The 22,616-nt window shown below is 41.5% G+C and overlaps 1 protein-coding gene across 2 annotated transcripts in view; it reads right to left on the reverse strand.

Annotated features, from left to right (window-relative positions):
- The window catches only part of SPIRE1 (spire type actin nucleation factor 1), a 201,546-nt gene that overhangs the window by 18,312 nt on the left and 160,618 nt on the right, over positions 1-22,616 (reverse strand). For both annotated transcript variants that reach the window (XM_019490406.2, XM_014606609.3), the window contains exons 7-9: positions 21,733-21,819; positions 20,947-21,076; positions 2,617-2,786 (exon numbers count right to left, since the gene is read on the reverse strand). In XM_019490406.2, the coding sequence (XP_019345951.1) occupies positions 2,617-2,786; positions 20,947-21,076; positions 21,733-21,819 (387 nt within the window). The remainder of the gene's footprint in view (positions 1-2,616; positions 2,787-20,946; positions 21,077-21,732; positions 21,820-22,616) is intronic.

Below are 22,616 nucleotides of genomic sequence, written 5' to 3' on the forward strand. Positions count from 1 at the left end.
TCTCCTACTCAGACTGTGACTCGTATTACAATAACGAATTAGAAGAGAACAGGCATGCTTGTTTGGTATTCAGCCTTGCAAGCAACTGGGCAGGGAGGGAGCTGCAAACCTCCAGCTGTTTAGATGTACAGGGGAAGGTAATTGCATAGTGAGGAGGGAGGAGAAGCTTACAAAACAAACTTCTCCACAGTACAAAGGGAAAGCCTTGTGACTGAGGCACCACTCATCCTCTGTTCTGCTGGGGTGGGACAGCTACATGCCACCTCTTATTTATGGAGGAATGTAGTTATAATTAAACTCCTAATGAGTAATTCTAAAGAGACTAGCAATTCACTCCCTGTGCAGTTGTAAGCATGGAAGTGTCTGAGTCATTCATAGGCCATTAGAATACTGCATCCGCCCCTAGTTATATATACTACAAATTAGGTCAGCAAAGAAATATATTTCAGCATCTCACTTCTCCTTTATCCTCTACAGCAGTGAGGGCCATCCTTTTTGACAGACATGACACAAATTAACTCCACACCTTCCAAGTGCCACTTTGATCCCTTTCCTTTACCCAATCTCATTTTCAACTTTCTGTTCCATGACCAACTCGCTGCTCTGCTTTCTGCTTCCTTCCCTATGCTCCCTGCCTGATCTGATGCTCTGCTTTCTGCTCCCTGTTCTGCCAGTGTACTGTCTCTCCCCTCCCCAATCTGCCTCATGCTACACACACAGGCTGCCTGTACCACTTGTGATACCAATGCCACAGGTTGGCCACCCTTGTTCTACAGCATTCTTCAACTTTTCTGTCAGTTTAATAACTTCCTTTTGAACTTTCCAATTAATTAATCTTTTTTACTATTTTAACACTGAACATAGCATTACACCAAGGCACAGCCACTACAGTAACAAAGCAGCCCAATTACCTTGGTTGTTTCACAATCTACTTCTGGTCATTCAAACCCACATAGCACTTTTTTTCTTTTTTGCAATTTCATTGCATGGACAACTTATTTCCTATTTATCTTCTGCTGTATCCCTCAGAGCCTTCTCTAAATGACACTCCTGCACAGAGCGAATTCCCCAGCATATACTTGAGCGTTTGATTATTCGTGCCTACAAGAATCAGTTTACATGCATCTTTACCAAACCTCTTTTTATTGATTTAAGCTCATTTCTCCAAGTCAAATATGATATATTATCTTGGGAGGAAATGCAGCAAACTGCAAGCTGGGAGACCATGAATTCTAGTCCCGGCTCTTTCGCTTACTGCTGCCATTACTTATCTCGCAATGTCTTTTTTATTAACAAGATCTCATGCACTTACTATTGTTCACTCATTTATAGAAAGATGAGAAGTTATACTTCAGGCCAAGCTGGAAATAGAGCCCAAGTCTCATCCATTTGGTTGCACTGTCTTTCAACATGAACATGTCAAATTATCACTTGTATAACTCCCACAAATATAAAGAGATCCTGTCACCCTCTAAAAGCTAGACCAAAAAAAGAGGTTTATAACAGCTTGACTGAGGCTGCCTTCACACTAACAGACCTGGTTCTTTAGTATAAGTGATAAGAAACTCATACTTTTACATCCAAACACAGGTTCTAGATGACCCACAACACAGTTACATGCAGTTATGCTTCCTTAACCTCAGCAACACACTGTGGTCCCAAAACAGGTGTAAAAATTAAGGATTCATCACTCTATTGCTGCCACACAAATGGCTGTGTAACCTGCCTTGCAAATCTTTCCAGGTTGATCCCCACAGTAGGTACTAGTGCATTTTCTTTACAAAATACTTGTACAACTTAAGTGAAAAATCTGTACTGATGATTTGTAGTTTGTGGGTCCAGACCCTGCTGATGACATATTTAGAAATGAATTTGGATGTTGTGGTAATACTTGGCTCATTGTTCCCTTTTTAGCATTAGTATTTGGTCAGTGGGAGGTATCTTACTAAAAACTGCAAAGAGTAGTTAACAGACAGAGCAACATGCAGGTGATTTAGCTGTCTCCCTTCTCCAGGATGTATTGTCATTACTCCTTAGGGTTTTGATAATGATCTACATAGCTTTTTTTTTTCTATAGCTCATCCTGCTCTCTGGCTGAGTTAGCTGGATTCAAAGCCATTCCCATTTAAAAGAAGTTGGATTGCCTTCACATGTAACAATTTGATGGGTCCCAGATGCAGCTCCCATATCACTTCAGTATTCTTCTATCCACTCTCTCCTTAATCATAAGCTCTTCCAGACAGCCCAGACATAAGCTCTTACTATGGGTTTGTTCAGAGTACAGCACAAAAACTTCTGCATGGGAGCCAACATCACGTTATTTTCAACGTATTTAGAAAATTGCCAACCATGTTATCATTATGTCCACATAGTGTTAGCAAATACTGGGAATTAAAGAAGTAGATAAAAGGCCAAAAAGATTAAATCATATATAAGACATCTGGGGAGGCTGAATTTTGGGAAACTGGCAATACTGTAATCCAATCCTCATTATAACTTAAAAAGTCAACATCAGTGACCACCACCACCTATGAATTCATGAACTCAGATTATTTTGTCCATCAAACAGTAATTAAATTAAATTCTGTAAGTAAGCTGAGCACAAAGATGTCTTACCTCAGAATCTGAACTGTCCAGTTCAGCCAAGGTAGGGGCTTTAAGGAGTCTCTTTCGCTGTCCTGTCACTTGGGTAGTGCCAAGACCATTCAGCTTTCCTTGGGGTGTCAAGCCACCATTCACTATGGAGCTATCTGCTAATTTTCTTGAAGACTTTGGAGTGGATACATCTGAAAAAAGAAACAGAAGGATTGGAATTTTGACTTTAGAAGGGATATGTATTTGGGCAATCAACTTGCAATGCTCCTTTCAGATTTTACTGCCAATGCAGCACATACAGAGAACTACTGTTTTGTGATAGTTATATGTGTAGTAATTTTACATAGCTTAGAAAATTACAAGCCATGGCATGTGGTGCAGACATGATGTAAAGAAATGAAAAGTGGAAGAAAACAGTAGTTCACTTTGCTTCTTTCTTGCTTTCTTTCTACTTCTTAAATAAAAATCCCTCCATTTAGTTGTTTTCTACGATTAGCTTCTAAATCACGAGCCAAGGAACAGAAATGCCCACTTAAGCCAGACAAATGGATCCTCAGTGAACACTGAGACTATTCTATATTGGCATGTTGACAAAATACACACACAAACTATTCCAAGTGAGGGTAAAATTACCCTTTCTTTTTCCATATATAAAGCAACAATGACAATGAGTTAAACAACAGGAGCTTGTCTAAAATGTGAACAATTTCATGTTTACATTTTAGTTTGTATTAAAAATGTGCATCTTTGGTCGTGTTTTGCATGTAGCAGTGGAGACATGAAGCCTGATTCCATTTTCATCTATGCAGGTTTTACATGGGCATAATTCCATTGAGTGCAATAAAATTATCCTGGATTTTTATCCAACCTAAGATCAAACTGAAGCCATATAATATAAGCAGGTCTGCTCTGTTCAGTCCAAACCTACAGATGACAACTTAGTTTTGAACATAATAAGGGAGGGAGGAGGAGGTTTTGACATTTATTTTTGTTTAGGTAAATGAACAGAGAAAATGAGGAGTTTCAAAATGATAAATTAAAAAAAATATATTGGAGGGAAGATGGTTCGATAAATAACTCCTTGCAATTCAATGGAGGATTCAACAACCAGAAAGGCCCCTTTCAGTCCTCTGACCATATGTGGAAGTAAAAGAATTTTGAGGAAAACTATACCAGATTTACATGTCGGCCTAAGCATCTGGCCTTCCTGTGATGTGTAGTTATATGACTCCCTTCCTTCTAACCACAGATCATGTCATGGAGTATTCCCATTTCAAAGACGGGGAACTGTGGTATAGTAGAAGACTCATCAGTTGAGTGATTCTCAACCAGTGTCCCATAGCCATGAAATCCTTGTTGAGCATTAATAGCACTATTAGGTGTGCCAGTGCCTACACAATTCACAAGGTAAACACAGATACTTCATAAATTCATAGATGTTAGGGTCGGAAGGGACCTCAGAAGGTCGTTGAGTCCAACCCCCTGCCCTGGGCAGGAAAGTGCGATGGGGTCAGACAACCCCAGCTAGGTGCTTGTCCAGTCTCCTCTTGAAGACCCCCAGGGTAGGGAAGAGCACCACCTCCCTTGGAAGCACATTCCAGATTCTGGCAACTCTTACTGTGAAGTTCTTTCTAATGTCCAGCCTAAATCTGCTCTCTGTCATTTTGTGGCCATTGTTCCTAGTTACTTCAGGGGATGCCCTAGTAAATAGAGCATCTCCTATTCCCAGCTGCCTTCCCCTGATGAATGTGTAGGCAGCCACAGGATCACCTCTCAGCCTTCTCTTGCCAAGGCTGAAGAGATCTAGGTCCCTGAGTCTCTCCTTGTAGGGCCTTGCCTGCAGGCCTCTGACCATACGAGTTTCCCTCCTCTGAACCCTCTCAAGATTCTCCGCATCCCTCTTGAAGTGCGGTACCCAAAACTGGATGCAGTACTCCAACTGCGGTCTATCCAGTGCCGCATAGAGTGGAAGCATCCCCTGGACCTGTTTGTCATGCATCTGCTAATGCATGATAAAGTGCAGTTAGCTTTGTTGATCACTTCATCACATTGACTCATGTTCATCTGGGAGTCAACTATGACTCCAAGATCCCTTTCCAGGGCTGTGCTGCTGGGAAGGTCATCCCCCAGTCTGTAAGTGTGTTGGTGGCTCTTTTTGCCCAGGTGCAGCACTTTGCACTTGTCTTTGTTGAACTGCATCCTATTTTGTTCTGCCCATTTTTCCAACCTGTCCAGATCAGCCTGGATCTGTTCCCTACCGTCTGATGTATTAACACTGCCCCAAAATTTGGTATTATTTGTGAGCTTGGACAGGGTGCTCTCCACACCCTTGTCCAAGTCACTGATGAAGACATTGAATAGCACCGGTCCAAGGACCAAGTGTTCAGGACTCCAATGTCCACATCTTTCCAGGTCAATATTGACCCATCCACCCCCACTCTCTGGGTGCGACCCCTAAGCCAATTTGTCACCCACCTGACTGTGTTATCATCTACATCACAGCCTGTCAGTTTATTTATGAGAACAGAATGCGATACAGTATCAAAGGCCTTCTTAAAGTCTAGGTAGATGACATCTACTTTTTATTCCCCACCAAGTCATCCCCTGTAGCTAACACCAAGTCCAGCAAGGCATTTCCCCTAGTGGGATCATATACCTCCTGCGTTAGGCATGTCTATTTCGAATAGAAATCCATAATGTTAAAAACCATTCTGACCTTTTGTGGTCTAAGTTTTCTGCAACAAGAATTGATCTATTATTTTTCTATAATAAAAAAACAAGTTAAAAATAAGAACTAGCATTTTCTGGAGGGTGCACTGAGTCCATCAAGGGGTGCCTTGTGCCTAAAAAGGTCAAGAACCACTGGATTAGTCACTTAACCCAATGTCTCACAGAACTCTGTGGGGCAAGGTTTCCCAAATCCCAGGTTAGCCCTACATACACTGGACCATCCTTTTTAAACACTGATGTTAAATATGTCTTTATTAGGAGAATGAATTGATGCAGTTACACTGGTAGATAAAATTGGATGGTGTTACAAAAGTATACCCATTTTAAAACACTCTCAATGCAACAGAATTCCACTTTAAACAACAATGACTTAATTATGTATTTTTAAAAGCTGGTCAGATTATTAAATGCAGGATCTATGAAAAGAGGAGAGAGAATAAGGTATGGTGTGATCCTTCTATAAATATACCCGCAAGTGGAAATGTGAGAAAACGTGACTATTTGCATCATGATACTCCAAGCTCATAAATTTGAATATTGCAGTATTATCACTGGTTCCAGGTATTTCCCTACCATGAGTCACCTGTCAAAGACCTTATAACCTTTCAACCCTTCTTTTTATTCTTCTGTAGTTTTGCTTATGGGAATATTGGATCTGCGGGAGATATTTTTGGGTTCTCTTTGATGTTCAGAAGTATCTGGTGACTGATGCACATCAATTACACAATATTCTCCTGGTGTCCACTCACCTCTACTTCGTAAGATCAGCAGAAAATATATTTCTGCTACCAGTCCTGGGGAAGCTCAGAATTTCCCAAACCAAATTCATCCCTTTAACTGTAGTTAAGGAAATGTGGAAGTTTTCCTGTCAACTGCATATAAGTTCATGGAGCCTCATATATCATAGGAAACCTAAAGCATTTTATTTTATTTTGACCGACAACCCAACACTGCGGGAAGTATTTAAATATTTTGCTTAAGAGTGTTCATAGGTTTACTATTCTGAACTACAAGTGAAACTTTGGTACTGGGTCATAATATATTTGTTTTGAAAAACTCCCTAGTATGGTATGTTATCTATGGGAAAAATGTTGGCACATATGAAGGATGAAACAAAAGAAAAAAATAGAAACGAACAAAACTAGCTTAATTAGCAAAAAAAGTTAGTGAATAAACAAACTGAATTTAGTTCACTATGATTTGTGTGGAGAGACTATTGGCCATTTACTAATATTTGGACAACTGCCTGGAATTTATGGGGGGGACAATTAATCCTATGAAGTTTAAGAGATTTTAGCACAAATAATTTGCCCAGAAACCAAATCAAAACCAAAAACGTGTTACTGGTTGCCCACTGGACACTATCTGCTAGTCCAGGGGTTGGCAACATTTTGGACAGAGTGCCAAAAATACCTGCAACCCCTACTTGGAAGATGCTGGCATGCCAAGGGTGGATGGTGGGGGAGCCACAAGGGCTCAATCCTGTGACAGCACAACCTGGGCCCCTACTCCACCGTCTGCCCCAACATGTGCGTGCACCTGCCGCCAGCAATAAGCCACGCCAGGTTTCCACAGATCCCAGTGCAGCTGCTTGCAGCCTCCCCGCCACCTGCTGTGAGCAGCCTGGGCTCTCTGGTGGGCAGCAGGGGCCTGCCCAGAGACCAGGCCAGCTGTGGCAGGCAGCCGGGAGGTGCAAACAGTTGCACCAGGGCTCTGCAGAGCCCTGGCCTAGCTTGTTGCTGGTGGCGGGTGCACATATGCTTTGGGGCGGATGGCAGGGAAAGGCCTGGGCTGCGCTGCCACAACAAGGATCGGGCTGCTTGCAGCTCCCCTGCTGTCTACCTCAGCTATGCATGCACCTGTCACCAGTGACAAGCTGGGCTGGGGCTCTGCAGCCCCCAGTTCAGCTGTTTGCAGCTTCCTGGCTGCCTGCCTAGGGCAGGGCCCTACAACCTCCATGGATCCTGGGCTGCTCACAACAGGCAGCAGGGAGACGCCAGCAGCTTCACCAGGGTCTGTGGCATCCCAGCCCAGCTTGTTGCTGGCAGCAGGTGCAAGCATGCCTCCAGGAGGACAGTGGGAGATCTGCAAGGGACCTGATCCTTCTTGTGGCAGTGCAGGCCCAGCTCCTTCCCCGCTGTCCGCCTTATGGTGCATATGCCAAGCCAAATGCCTTTATGTGCCGCACTGGCATGCATGCCAGGGGTTGCCAAACCCTGTGCTAGTCTCTTCTTGAAAAGATTTCAGTAATCTAATCAGGAAGCACAAACATTACCATGGGGTGATTAAAAGCACATTGACAAAAATAATGTCAAAGCAGTCAAAAGAACAGTTCACAAATAACCAGTAGACTGAAGATACAGGCAAATGTACATTCGGCACTGCTGCAAAAGCAGAACATTTCAGAAGGACAGATGGTAAATGGGGGTGTACAGCAGCTGTTACATTCAAATGGTTATTATGCCTGCACAGGCCAGGAGTGATGAAAATGTAGCAAAACTGCTCCAGATTTAACTGTGGATGAAGCAGTGCTAAAGTTGGGACTTTTGCTACATCTATACCTCTCCCAGCTTTGGCACACATACCCATTAAAACAGGGGTCAGTAAAATGTGGCTTGTGGGCTGAATGTAGCCTGCCAGCTGACTGGATCCAACCCGCAGAGGGCATTCGCCAAATGACTGGATCTAGTCCGTGGCTGCCCCCACTGAACTCCACATGGGGCTGAGCCCGGCCTGGGGCAGTGAGCGCTGAGCTGCTGCCCGTGCTTACTGGTCACAGCCCCAGCCAGCACGCACACAGAATCATGGAAAATTAGGGTTGGAGGGAACCTCAGGATGCTATCTAGTCCAACCCCCTGCTCAAAGCAGGACCATCACCAACTACATCATCCCAGCCAAGGTTTGTCTAGCCACATCTTAAAAACCACAACTTCTCTGGGTAACCTGTTACAGTGTTTTACTACTCTCCTAGTGAGAAAATTCTTCCTAATATCTAATCTAAACTTCCCTTGCTGCAACTTGAAACCATTGTTCCTTGTTCAACTTGTTCCTCCTTGCATCTGTCACCACTGAGAACAGTTTAGCTCCATCCTCTTTTGAATCCCCCCTTAGGTAGTTGAAGGCTGCTATTAAATCACCTCTCAGTCTCTCTTCTAGAGTAAAGCCCAGTTCCCACAGCATCTCCTCATAAGTCATGTCCCCCAGCCCCTAAACGATTTTTGCTCCCCTCCACTGGACTCTCTCCAACTTGTCCACATCCTTTCTGTAGTGGGGGCCCAAAACTGAACATAACACTCCAGATGTGGCCTCAATGACATCCTGAATAGATGGGAATAATCACTTCCCTTAACCTGCTGGCCACACTCCTACCAATACAGCCCAGTATGTCATTAGCCTTCTTGCCAACAAGGGCACATGGTTGGCTCATATTCAGTTTATTGTCCACTGTAACCACTAGGTCCTTTTCTGCAGAGCTGCTGCCCAGCCAATCAGCCCCCAGCCTGTACTGGTACATAGGATTGTTCCATCCTAAGTGCAGAACTTTGTATTTGTCCCTGTTGAACTTCATGAGATTCCTTTTAGCCCAATCCTCCAATCTGTCTAGGTCACTGAGCAGGAGGAGCTGCTGCTGGAAATGAGGGGAAATGCCACACCAGGACCAGTCCAGCTAGTAAGCTGTGCATAGTGGCCAGGGCAGAGCCAGCAGGCATGGATGGGAACATGGCACAGGATGCCCCAGGTGACAGCCAGTGGGGCTTGGACCCATGTGGAGTGCAAGACTGCACTACCTGGACAAGTTCTGCCACCCCTCTGCACCTTCCCCACTCCCTTGCTCACCCTCAGCCAGCTCCCGGGACCTAATGCCCAAGCAGCACCCTACCCCCACACTACACCCTCAGGGCAGGGGCATGCAAGGAGCAGATTGCCCATCCAGTTCCTGAACACCACTCCCTGCCTGTCTGTGGCCCCATCCCACATAGGGAGTTTTGGTGAGTTGTTTGGGCGGGAGTGGGGACCGATACAGCCCACAACAGTTCATCAAAACTTGGTATGTGGCTCCTGGGCCCAAATAATTGCCCACCCCTGCATTAGCATGTAATAGTTGCTGCATGATTCTGGGCAAGAGTTCCCTTTCCCTTTTGAAACAGCTCCAAATGCACATTTGTCCATACCTGGATACCTACTTATAATTAATGTATCTGAAGAAAAATTTCTTTGGTTCACACATAATTCACAAAATCTAAAAAGGAATTAAGTTCATAAAAAAAATACTCATCATACGTAATAAAGGGCCCAACTAGCTGTAGGCTATGTCTGAACTGAGGTGATTCAACTGCTATCCTGACAAGCTGCAGATGCAGGAGGTGCTGGGGATAACACCTTATTCCATTACAAACTGTTTTTTGCAAGACAAACAGGGTCAAGCAGTATCCATTCTCAGAGTTAGTTTTCAGAGTAAGCATTAGCTGTGCAATAGGAAGAATGCTTCTGGTTTTTCAGAAAGAAAGTTATGTGAGCTATCATATATACTACACACAGTATGAAAGCCAGAGAAAATGCTGTGTTTGCTTATTCTGTTTCATAAGCCATATTTTAAATCATTTTAATATCACCATTTTAACTCTTATATGGCATTTTTGTGCCTGTAGCTTATTGGAGGGTGATAGCAATAAAGCGAGTGTGACTTTAATTTTTCTTATTTACATATAAAATAGGAAATTATGTAGATGACAGATGCAAACCTAAGTGATTATATAACCATATGCAATTTGTGTTCTAACCAACTCTTTTTAGCACATGAAAACCTAGACTTGATTACTGTTGTAAAATAGGCTGCTTTGCCTTAAGTTTTTCACAATATGTTAAAGAGAAGGTAGAAAAGAAAATAGGCTACCTGGATTTCTCCATTAGTTACAATATTAGAATACTTGGAAAATAATATATATCGAGTAACAAGTACAGAGATGTGCTGTTCATTTGAATAGACTTGATTACATATTTAACTTAGATAGGAGAACTAATTGGCATACTGAGAAAACTCTTTCAAAGATTTGTGCCACGCTCATTACAGTGGCAGTGCAGTTAACAGATATCTGTGCCTTTACCAAGACATTTTATAATAGTCTTATGATCCTGTAAGACCAATGGAAGCAGAAGATACTCAGTATTTTTCTGGGAAGGGCCCAGAAAGAACATCTCTCATTGAGGTGGACCACAGCAATTTTGGAAAATAACAGAAACATTAACTTTGTACATTTGTGTTCAACATGTGTCCAAGAAAGCAAAATGACTAAGTTACTATACAACTTCCCTTAAACAACTACGGATTAAGGACTCTCCTAACACCTGGCATATACCATATACCCCTAGAAGACTGCTTTAATTTCCATCTGGCTATTTATGACTTCATTCTGCCTACTGAGAACCACAGGGACTGGCAACTCCTGTGTACCACCATCTCCAAGAACGCTTCCTGCACCAATAGCTAAGAGAAAGGTGGCATAAGAGATAGGCATTATGGTATGCCAACTACACTGGCTTACCCCAGGAGGACTTTCCCTCATGAAAGGGGAATCAGCTGATTAAGCTGATTAAGCTATCTTAATACCAGGCATGTCCTTCAGCATTCTACTTTAGTTGAAGGTTCTGTTTTTCAGCAAGTTTGCACTTTTATGACAATTTCAGTTGGACAGACAGCACTGAAAATAAAACAGGTAAATATGGATGTAATAATTACAAAATGGCAAGAAATGTAACTCGTCCCTCAAAATAAAGAACAAAGCAAAAGTTTCAATAAAATTAAGCAAAACTGCTTATCTGTGATCCACAAATATTTACTTCATTTTGTGCTGCTTATTCGTTGTCCCACCTCTACCTAGAAGGTTGACTTAATAACACCTGAATTTACTTACAAAGGCAAGTTTGGATCACAAGCGATAAAACATCTCTGTATATGCTTCACATGACTTTTAAAAAAGGACATTTAGCAAATGGATAAAAAAAAAAAACAGGAAGAATTCTTCACTGGTCAGTCAGAAAGGTCAAATCTAGGCACAGTATAATAACCAGGGTTGCTGTGAAGCAGCTTACCGAGATTATTATGGTAATAAATTGTCAAATTTATGAAAGGTTGGTGATGAAGAATATTTTTTGATTTAACATGAACTAGAAATAATGTTTCAGAGCCATGAACAGTAGTTCTGAAGAGCAAGAGTATACCTGGGCACACATACATGGAACAGATTCTCCCTTCACTGATCAGTACAGGTATTCTTACCACATTCTGCTTTTTTAGACATCACACGTTCACTAAGAAATAAACTACCTCAAATTTCCTGTGGAATAGGAGTGTGCATATAGGAAGTTATCACAGCACAGCTGATATGCTCTTAAATTCACAGCATTGCTTATTTTGGGGTAACTTACTCATGTACCCATACCCTTATACTTGCAGGTCAGTCAGCTCTGTCTTGAAATAACAGAAGTATTGAAAAATAAAAATTTAACTGGTTTATCCTAATCTTACCAGCAAAAAATTTCAAGGCAAAACACAGCCCCTAACATATGTATTGAGGTAGTAATGTTTTGCTCACTCTAACCTTTGCTGTTCTATTAGAAGCATTGGGCCACATTATGCCATTCCTTGAAAAAAAAATCTTCAGAAAAATAGGGAAATGGGAAGCTGGAAATGCATAAGGATAAAGTGGCACATTGATACCATCATGGAAGGAATCTCAGAGCTTGTCTGCACAGGGAAGTTAGGTCACAGTTAGCTAGGGTGTGGATCTAGTGCTTGACCTATTCTACATTCAGAATAGACACAACCAGGTTGCTCAACCCCAAATACAGCCCACGGGGCCATGGCAACTGGCCTGTGGGGCTTCCTGTGGTTTGGACATTTCGTGGCACAGGAGTAATGATAATTAACATGGCCACCTCTCTCCTGCTATCAAACTTCCAAGCCCCCGGCAGCCGGACCATGACCAGGATAGAATGATGCCATGTGGCTGGACTGGACCCCAGCTGCACCTGCTCCCACTGGCCAGATTTGGCCCATAGAAACTTGGTACTGTCCATCCAGCCAATAAGGCTAAAAGGTTGGGCACCACTAGGTGTGAGGAATGTGTGCAGTGTAGCTAGTATACTAACTTCAAACTCTAGATCACTGTGCATTAACTTCCCTACAGAGAAGCCATAAGGAACAATTAGGCAGGCATCCTATATAAACATACAGGTAAAAAAACACCAGCAAATTGTAACAATGTATTTTATAAAATTAGGTGAGTTAAAAGAACAGTTAAAAGAAAACTACCTGGCCTCCTTCTGTAAATGAATGTTTTCACATTTCATACTTCATCATATGCCTGTGCTGTGAGAGTGCTCAACAGAACTTCAGGTACCTATAGTCTATTACTGCTTATACATTAAAAAAAAATTAAATACACTAGAGAAATCTAACCATCTGATGGATTCCCATTCCGTATGTCAGCTAGGTGCTACAGCAGAGTTGGACTACCACAGATGGAAGGTAGCTTGTTGACTCTTCTCTGAGAAGAAGTCCTGCATCCTCATTAGGAGCTTTAAATGCTTCACATCCGACCACTGAGCCTTGGTCTTCAGGGGAAGGGAGTCCACAAAGAATTAGAAGCACATCGATACATTAAAAATAAATTTAAAATGTAAAAGTGGTGGCTCAGGGGTGAGTTCCCATGGTAGCATTAGAAGTTTTAAAGTTGTCATTTGGATTTTAATGCTTTGAAGCTTCTTTGAACATGTGAAAGGAAGCTTGCAAAACTTCCAATACAGCTAAAAGTAATGTGTTCCTCATCAGAGGACTACTGATAAATGTGATTACATCTGCACATATGATATCAATACACACAGATTTATTGTGTGCTTATGTGCATGGATTTGTATGTAACTTATGTATATATACAATGTTAATCAAAGACATATTTTTAGACATGTTAATAGTTGCTTTTGGATACCCTCAAAAACATTGTGAAAGATGATCAAATCGCACAGTGACTCTCTAGAGCAGTGGTTCTCAATATTTTTTTTTTGGAACCAAGGCACCCCTCCATAATTTTTGTGAACTGAGTGCCACCCAATTTTGAAAACTAAATATAGATATTATGGGGCTTATTTTCTTGGCTAGGGGCCTGGTCCTGGGTCTGGGGGATTGTCCAGACAGGGACAAGCCTGAACCTGCACTTATCAGCTTATCTCCTCACACTTCACTTATCTCCTCCATACCCTTGCTGGGAATCACTGTTCTAGAGATTCAGCTTAAACATTCTACAGTATGTATATTTGCTGGTAGCCTCAATACTAAAAGTCCAATTTTGAGGGAGGGGGAAAGATAAGACCTGGAAATAATAAATAATGAACAAATCAGGATTAAAGATAACATTGTGCTCAAGGTTCTTTTCCCAGATTTGCAAGTTAGCTGTGGATCATCTTACTTTTCACTAAACTAAGTGCTGGATGACAAACAGCTCTCCATACATTCATATCCTTTTACATAGCAGAACTGTAGATTTTAGGAGTTTATCTAGTTTAATCTACTTTCACTGACCATTGCTTGGAAGAATCACTTCAAGTTTTTCTTAGATGAGAGTTAAACAAACAAATGGATGGGACAAATTGCACAATAACCACGTCAGGTGTGTTAGCACCTTTTACCTGACAAGTCAAAACTGTAAGACATGCTAAGTGGCCGCATTGCTGGAAAAAAAAAGAAAAAAAAAACAACAAAAAGAACATAATTCAGCTATTAGGAAAACAGAGAAGTAACAAAAAGAAAAGATTAGCTTCATTTAAATCATTTTGGATTCCAGTGCACAGGTTAGCATAAATCCAAAATGTGTCAGAGACGCTTTTTTCTTTACTGTAGAAAAGGTGCAAGTGTGAACAGCATCAGTGGGATGTACAAATACATAGCTGTAGAACACCATTTCTGTAATACAATAAAACAAAAATCTAACTTAAGAAATAAATATCTTGAAAACCAGAAGTTAAGGTTTTTATCTAAAATAACATTTACAAATGACAAATCATAACTGACAGGAAAAAAAAGTAAAAGGTACAAAGCCATATTCACACAAGTTTCAGTGACCCAAAAGAAAGATCTGTAGTTTTTTGGAAGCTTAATCTCCCATGATTATAATTAAACTAATAAAGAGAGGCATTCAAACCAAGTTTAGTCACTAGCTCCTTAAAAAAAAGATGAAAACCTAACAAACGGAAAATTACTAAATCTTGGTCTTTTAGTTTGCCTTACACTTAAATATATACTATCCTCTCCTTGACAGTTATGTTTTCAGTGTAAATTAAGAAGTCAAAGGTTCATTGGGCCTGGAAAGTTCATATAACTAATGAAATGAGACATCTGTCTTGTTACAAGCATGTGGTCCGCCACACTTAAACACAGCTTGGTTAGTGCATTTATTTTTGACAAAAATATATATCTAGCTCCAATCTCAAACATGAATTACCAATTGTACTAAACTGGTACATTATCCAACATTTATTAGAAACTAGGATGAGACCAAATTCATTCTGATTTGCAACACAAATGCTAATGCTTTAACTGTAAGAGTTATCAAGTCAGTCAGTCCCAACATTAAGAATAATCAAAAGGAGAAAAAATAAACATAGCAGCTAAGCAACATAATCTGCACCTACTTGTCAACTTGTTAAAAATGCAGGGTGTCATAAATGGATCTGGCAGGCATATACCCTTTAAGCTAATATATGTTTAAAGGGCTCATTAATGGGAGTTAGTGACAGTAATATACAGTAGGTGCTTGAGCCAGAGCCAAGAAACGTGGGAGCAGAAGAGCTTCAAGTTCAAGACTAAACAAACCAAATGTTACAGCAGTTGCAGAAAGAATCCCTTAATACTGTATATTCAAATTATGTTCACTCTTAATTGAGAGACATGTATTTTAGTTAATTTTTTGCTGGGAGTTCCCAATCCTGAATTTAAAATAAAGCAAATCTCTGTAAAACAAAACATAGAAGGGAAGAGCTGGCTCCTTCCAAGGCTACTTCAGCTCCATTTGTTCATGTAAAAAATAAACCCACTCTTTTAATTAAAAATAAATACTTTTTAAGCCTCTCTTTTCCTGACATTTTATTTAGACTTGTTAGCTTAAGCCACTCAGTCATATCTGTCATTCTTTTGTTGCACTTTTCCCTATAAATACTTATAGTCTGGTTGTAGAAATTAATTGACATATTTCAACCAATGGTGAAAACAGTAACAACTGCACTTGTACAATATACCTTGTACTTTAATTGGATTCATCTCAAGGCCTTTTCGATTTTCACTGTTATGGTATTATCAAAGACATCCACCTTGATGGTTTAACTGGATTAGCCATACTCATCTCTCCCTTCTCTGTTCTTCCATTTAGATTATAAATCCTAAACCTTATTACCTTATTATTTCATTATACTAAATTACATGCAACACTTATCTGTAGACCTGATCTATTTCTAGCTTTCTAAATGTAGTAGCCATTTTCTCATCCCAATTCTATTGTATATAAGTGAATTTTGCTCTTAAGAAAATGCAGAGTTCAAACAGTTGGTCAGTTTCATTGTAAAAAAAGGAAAAAATGGCATACTTCAAAATAAGAAGCAACTCCCTCTAAATGAGTCAAAAGGTATTTTTCCATTTCTTTATGCTAGTGACAAATAAGCATTTGCATAGCTGTCTCAGCAAAACTTTTCTAGTTTTTTAAATAAACTAAGACATCACCCATTCATATCTCAAAAAGTTCTAAAAAGCCATTTTTGAGCTGGAAGAAGATAGCCATGGTTCCAAAAATTAAAAACTACTTTTAAGATAGTGGGGATTTGAAAAGTAGTTACTGGAGCACGTTTATATTCAATCCAAGTCCCCCCCCCCCCCCCCCCCCCCCCCCAAATCTAAGTACTAATGGTCTGAAATTTGGAATTGCTTTTGGAAATTAAAAAGCTATCTTTAAAATTCTGATTTGTTTTAAAGATGTGAACTTGCTCCCTCCGTAAGGACACAGTATAGTTCCGAGACAAAGAACACCTTATACATTCAAAGTTAAATGTTTACATATTGAAGCAGTGAAAATGAAGCCTCCTAAGATTCTGCTGAGCTTCCAGGCTTTCAAACAGAAAAAAATAAGTCTGAAAAAATAAACACGAGAAGGTTTGTCAACCATAAATCAAATCCCAAATAGGATCCAGATGGTCCACAAAAATCACTGTTAAGAACATCCTGTTGTTCAAATAGTACCCAAACTTTACCAATATATCGTATTTACTTGATTATAAGACAATCCTGAATATAACATGACCCCCCAATAATGACATTCTATATATGGAAAACTTATAAAGTTGTTATAATTTTCCAGGCATACTGTATAATTATTGGAGGTTTGCCTTGAATTTCTCTCACTCCCACTGTTACAGCAGGGAAAATAAAGGGGGGGAGGGGGAAAAGAATCAGGTCCTCTACCTTGTCCTCTACCCGCACCCCCATCTTCTTCCCCCTGCAACTCCTTCCCTACCTTCTCCCTGCAATTTCTTCCCCCCTGCAGCAACTTCCCCATCCCTGCTCTCCCTGAGGATGTGGAAATGAGGGACACATTTGAAAATACTGATGTTGACATAAACATAACTCTATGAATTTGCATATAGAGAAATTACTACAGATTCTCATACATTTGATTCATCCATAATGAATGGATTTTATCTTTTTTGAAACTGCTGCAAGCTTTACCTTTTGACCTTTTTCGAAACTGCACAGCTACTCCATAAAAACACTTTGAAGCAGCACTTACTTTTGTACCTACATATATATAGTGCAATTTTTTTTAAAGTAAAATTTTCATGTTCCAAACCAAATCAGAGAAATCAATTCCAAATCCGTGAGTCATTCAAAAACCATGTTGTGCGGGCCAGGTCGGGCCCCGGGCCCTTTTCGTCACTCTGCACGCGGGCTGTGGCCGGCAGCCCAGGCAGGCCAGGTTGGAGAGGGCGGGCGCCGAGCTAGAATTAGGCACAGACGCGTAACGGTTGATTTTAAGATTGTTTACTTACACCGAGATGGTCGCGGTGCAGGCTGAGAACTTGCTTGAGTTGCGGTTACAACAGAAAACACGAACAATCATGTGGAGTTTGCTAGGCTCCATGCAGACAGAAAACACGAACAATCACGTGGAGTTTGCTAGGCTCCACGCAGACAGAACTCCGGATGTCCAGGACAAGCGTGCATAAAACTCGTCGATACGTCTTATAGAAGGTTCCGTTCGAAGACGGGAAGAGGTGGGCGGTGGATCAGGCCGCCAAACTCCTCTGAGCAACACACAGGGTTTCTATTACCCTGCCGCGCACACCCAGAGTCCCCACGAGATGGATGCGGAGTCCTCTTCGGTTTGGGCGGAAACTGCTCCAGCCTCTTATACGGCCAGCAGGCCAATCGCCAGCCGCCACGTGGGAATAATTTAGCACTAGCCAATTGCGGGACACGAATTTGCATGCGAAGAGCGGGAACTCCTCTGCACCGTGCATTTCTGTGTTGCAAAGAAAATGCACCCTGCAAAGACCACTGCAAAGTGGCGGGAACACTCCTTTGCATGCGGGTTCTCTGTGCAGCAGAACTCCTCCGTGCAATGAAGCTGTAAACCCACGGGGATAATTCTTAGTGCCGAAGCACACACAAAAAATCAGACCTTTGGGTCATGACACATGTGCGGCCCTACTACCAGAAAACATCCTCTACCCCGGCCTGGGCTTCAGATGCTTCCAAATCCTTTGGCAGGCATCCTATGTGCGGGCCCAGGCCCAGAGCCTTGGGGTTCAGATGCCCCAAAGTTTCGCTTGCCCTCAGCTGTATGGCCACAGGGGCAAGCTGGGGAGAAGTCTCTCATTTCCATACAGTAGGCATATAGCCAAGATCTTCCCACTGGAACAGAAAGTGGGAGACAATGCCTTACCTAGGTCAAGGTACTACCTCTTGCCAAGAAAGTGGTTTTCCTCTGCAACTATGAAAGCCGCATTTATGCATGAGATTAGTCCAAAGCCAAAAGGCTCATAATTTACCATGTAGTTCACTGGACTGTGCCCCAGCAGAGTCAACAGTGTTTCAAAGCATGGTGAACCCACACCTAAGCAGTGATCAGTATACCCCCCACAAAGGATCCATGAGCTAATTACCCTCCTCCCCATTCATGACTGGAACCATGTGTTTTTGTCACAAGTCCTGGGATGCTCCAAAAATTTACAGGCAGATAAAACACAGGGCAATCTGGTCTGGCTTCACCTCATGGGGTTCAGGACCATGCTAATCATATGTGACAGGCTGAGAGATGAGGTGACAAGTGGGATTCCCGGTGAAGTGTTTGAGGCCCTGTTTGGTGATGTTTACCACATATTTAAAGATGGAGAAGAAATAGGAATCATTGGAAATGGGAAAGAAAGGTTCAGCTCAGTTGTGGGCGTGACGAGGAAGTTGCAATATATTCAATGTAGTGACTCACTATGACCTGAAAAAGAGCCGGTGCTAAGGGAGACTGAGCATGATGGACACTATCGTATGTCTCATTCAGATGGGCTGCATTAACCTATTCTTGTTGTAGGTTTCTGTTAGGATGTTTGCCTAATATGGACCATGTGTTTTAGAGTCATGTTCAGTGTTGGCTACATTTTATCATAGTTGGTTTCCATTACTGAGCACATACTGCTTTTGGCACCAGTTTAATGATAGACAATGTATTTAATGAGATTTCCTTATATGTGAATATGAGAGACTTGTTTCTTCCATGCTGATTGGGGGGAAAAGCCTTGTCTTATATTTGAGTAAATATTATAGTAATCACTACTAATTACACCCTAATTGCATTCACTTCTAAACAACTATGCACACTTATTCTGTTAAAACAGAATTGCAATTGTAGTTTGTTTCTTTGCCTCTTCAGCAGCCTTCCTCTGCACAAATATAGCTCACAAAACTTTCCTGTGACAGGTAAATATTTTAAGAAAAGAAAATGAAAGAGACAGCATAGGGCATTTACAACCTCTTTAGCTGTCAGGCTTTACATTAGTTTAAATAGTCTTGAGTGGTGATTGCTGAAAAATGCAATGTTTCTATTACTTCATAATACCGGGGAAGACAAATTATGGCCCATGAGCTACATATGGCCCACCAAGGGATTCTGTCCGGCCTCTGGTAGGTCCCTTGGCCCTGCCTGGGGCTAGGCACAGGGGGCAGCCTGGGCTGTAGTGTGTGTGTGGCCTATTCCACTGTCCCAGCCACGCAGCAGGACAGGGGTGGTGTGACAGCCAGACTTGACATCCTGGCAGCCCCCACCATGGTGGCTCACTCTGGCCGACTGCCACTGCCAGTCCACCCCATACCCACCACCATGGGCGCCAGGTGGAGCAGGTGGGGAGTTCTCTATGGAGACTAGCTTGGAGCCCCTGTGGGCAGGGCTCACTTGACAGGGCAGATAGAACGGGGCTAGGATAGGATTTGTTCCCTGCACGTCCCTGTGACGGGTGCCGGTTCCATGGGCAGGGACGTGCAAGGAGTGGATCATGACTCTGCCCCAGGCTTTGGCCCCAGCCCCGGCCCCATGCTATCACCCTCCCACAATCCTGGCTTTGGCTTGCCCGTTCCACTCCCAGACACCGCTCCCTGTCCACCCATGGCCCCATCCCATCTGCCTGGCCGAGCACATCTTGCATGTGGGGGTCCCAAGCCGTCTCCATGGAGACCCTGCCTGCATGCTCTGTCTAGCACCACCCCTCCAGGTGCTGGGTCATACAGGCCAGATAGAGTCAGTTGCCTCCCCCCACCCCTTCTGTGCTGAGTCAGCAAGAACTGCTGTCTTCTGCTGGGGAGCCAGTATTTTATTTTTATTAAGTTTTTTTGGTGATTTGGTGGGTTTCATGGACAATCTCAGATTTCCTGTAGTTTCAACAAAAGTGTGAATTAAGTAGGTCCCTCATAATAGGCAACTAATCATTATTTATGTACTGTAGAAGCTAAACACTTTGTTATGTAAATCTTAATCAGTCACTGATTCAGAAGTCATACACATGATTATAGAGGCTCCCACTCCATAACTTATAGAATGAGGCACAATTGTACATCCCAACTGATGCAATATTCTTATCTTTAAAGTTCAGCAAAACATAAATAAAAACAAATAATCACTAAAGAATAAAGAGAGTAATGAACTTGACAGCAAAAAATAAAGAGAATAAAATGAGTTAAGATCAGATCTAAGAAGTACATTTTACTGCATATTAGGAAAACAAGCTTCTGTTCACGTCTGAGCCAATTTAACGTAATTTCCTCTACCAAACAATAAATGTAATGGCAATTAAATTAGTCTATTTATGACATCAGAAACCTACAGAGATCAGGCTGAATTATAGTGTCATCTTCTTAAAGCAAGGAAATAATCATTTGAACATATTGGAAAAGCCACACGGTCCTAGGAAAGCTTGGAAGATCCACTGCCTCTACTTTAGCAATCTGCAGAGATTAATAATACTGTTGCCTACATGGGCCACTTTTATATGAGCACTGATGCCCAAGACAGGTGCTAATATGAGCAATACACTCACCTAGCCTGCTATGCCTGACCTCATCTGGTGAGACAGGACGCAGCTTTCTTTCTGCCTTGATTTCCTCCAATATCCTTTCATGGAGGCTGCGTGGTCGAGGTGGGGTTGGTTTCAGTTTTCTTGCAGATGCCTTTGGAATTAAAACAGTGACTATTAAAGCAAAACATTACTCCCTAGAAGTGATTCCATAAGTGTTCTTTTAAGCAGCAGATTATCTTGAAGTGATTTTATGTGCATTCAATTAAAAGACAACCAGAATATTGGAAGGATAATTTTGAAAGCCTCTAAGACAGTGGTTCTCAACTTTTTAAATTAAAGGCACCCCTCAGAAAATGCCAGCTCTTAGGCTTTCTTCGAACATTTTTTCTATTGCAAAGAATGCAACAGCCAGAATGTTTTTGATTTTGAATGCTATGGATTTCTATTTGAAATTTCTGGTCTTGTGTACATCATATTTGTACACCAAACAGTGGTAATATTGTGCAGCACCCTCAAAAGCATCTCACAGCACCCCTGGGTGCACTCTGGTTGAGAATCACTGCTCTGAGACAACATAGTTCCATGAAGTTATGGCACAAACATTAATGTAAAGGTGCCATGGTTTTACAATGATCATCTTACACAGACCTTGTTTTATACATAGAAGACAACATTTTTGGTGCAGCACACTCAAATATTTTTGCTACAGGATCATTTAAAAAAAAAAAAAATCACAACTATTCCCTGACCACAAGCACATTTTAAAAGCCATGCTTTCATTAGGAAGAAACATATTGGATTACATACAGGGTTTAATGGAGGTCGTGATCGGATAAAATCCAGGATTATTTCATGAGCGCTCTTTTTTAATCGAGGTGGAATATCACCACTGACCTGAAAGAAGGAAAATGACACATGTATTTTTATGCTCTGCATTCAAATTTGTGCTCTCAGATGAGATCAGATAAACATACTTAACATCCAGAGGGAGCCTTTAGTTTTGACACAAACATATTCTAAAAATGTCATCAGTTCTGAAAAAAGTGATAATTTGTGTGCAGGATATAGAAAAGAAATGCTGCATATAAGAGCATTTTCATTTTATAAGCAGATGTAGAATGAATGCAATCACAGTAATGTTAATTACTAATACTTAGGATTTAGTAGTGAAATCAGGGCTTGCAGGAGAACAGAGGGTTCATTAGGGCATTGACAAACTTCTGCAGTGTTTTGGAGGACAAAATGCAAACAGCTCTTAGCTAACTGTTTGAATCCAAGAGAACAACTTGCGATGCTGATAATTTTGCAAATTATTATGCTGTCTCCAATACAGTGGTTCTTAACCTTGTTAAATTCAAAGCACCCTCAGAAAATGCCAGCTCCTAGCTTTCACTCATTTCTTGACTACAGAAAAATAACCTGTTTTTCTGGTGCAAGGAACTCAGGAAGACCACAACAGGTCAGAATATTTTTGACACTATGGATTCCTGTTTGAAATCTCTGGGTTTATCTTGTAAACTGTGTGGGTGTTTGCACACCTAAGAGTGATACTTGCGTGGCACCCAGTGACATTCTTAAAGGAATCTCATGGAACCCCAGGGTGTTACAGCGCTCTGGTTGATAATCATTGCTCTAATATTCTGTTTTTCAGGAAGGTTATCAAGAAGGTTGTGATGAGGCAATTCGGGCAT

This window comes from Alligator mississippiensis, chromosome 3, assembly GCF_030867095.1.
Source record: "Alligator mississippiensis isolate rAllMis1 chromosome 3, rAllMis1, whole genome shotgun sequence".
NCBI lineage: Eukaryota > Metazoa > Chordata > Crocodylia > Alligatoridae > Alligator > Alligator mississippiensis.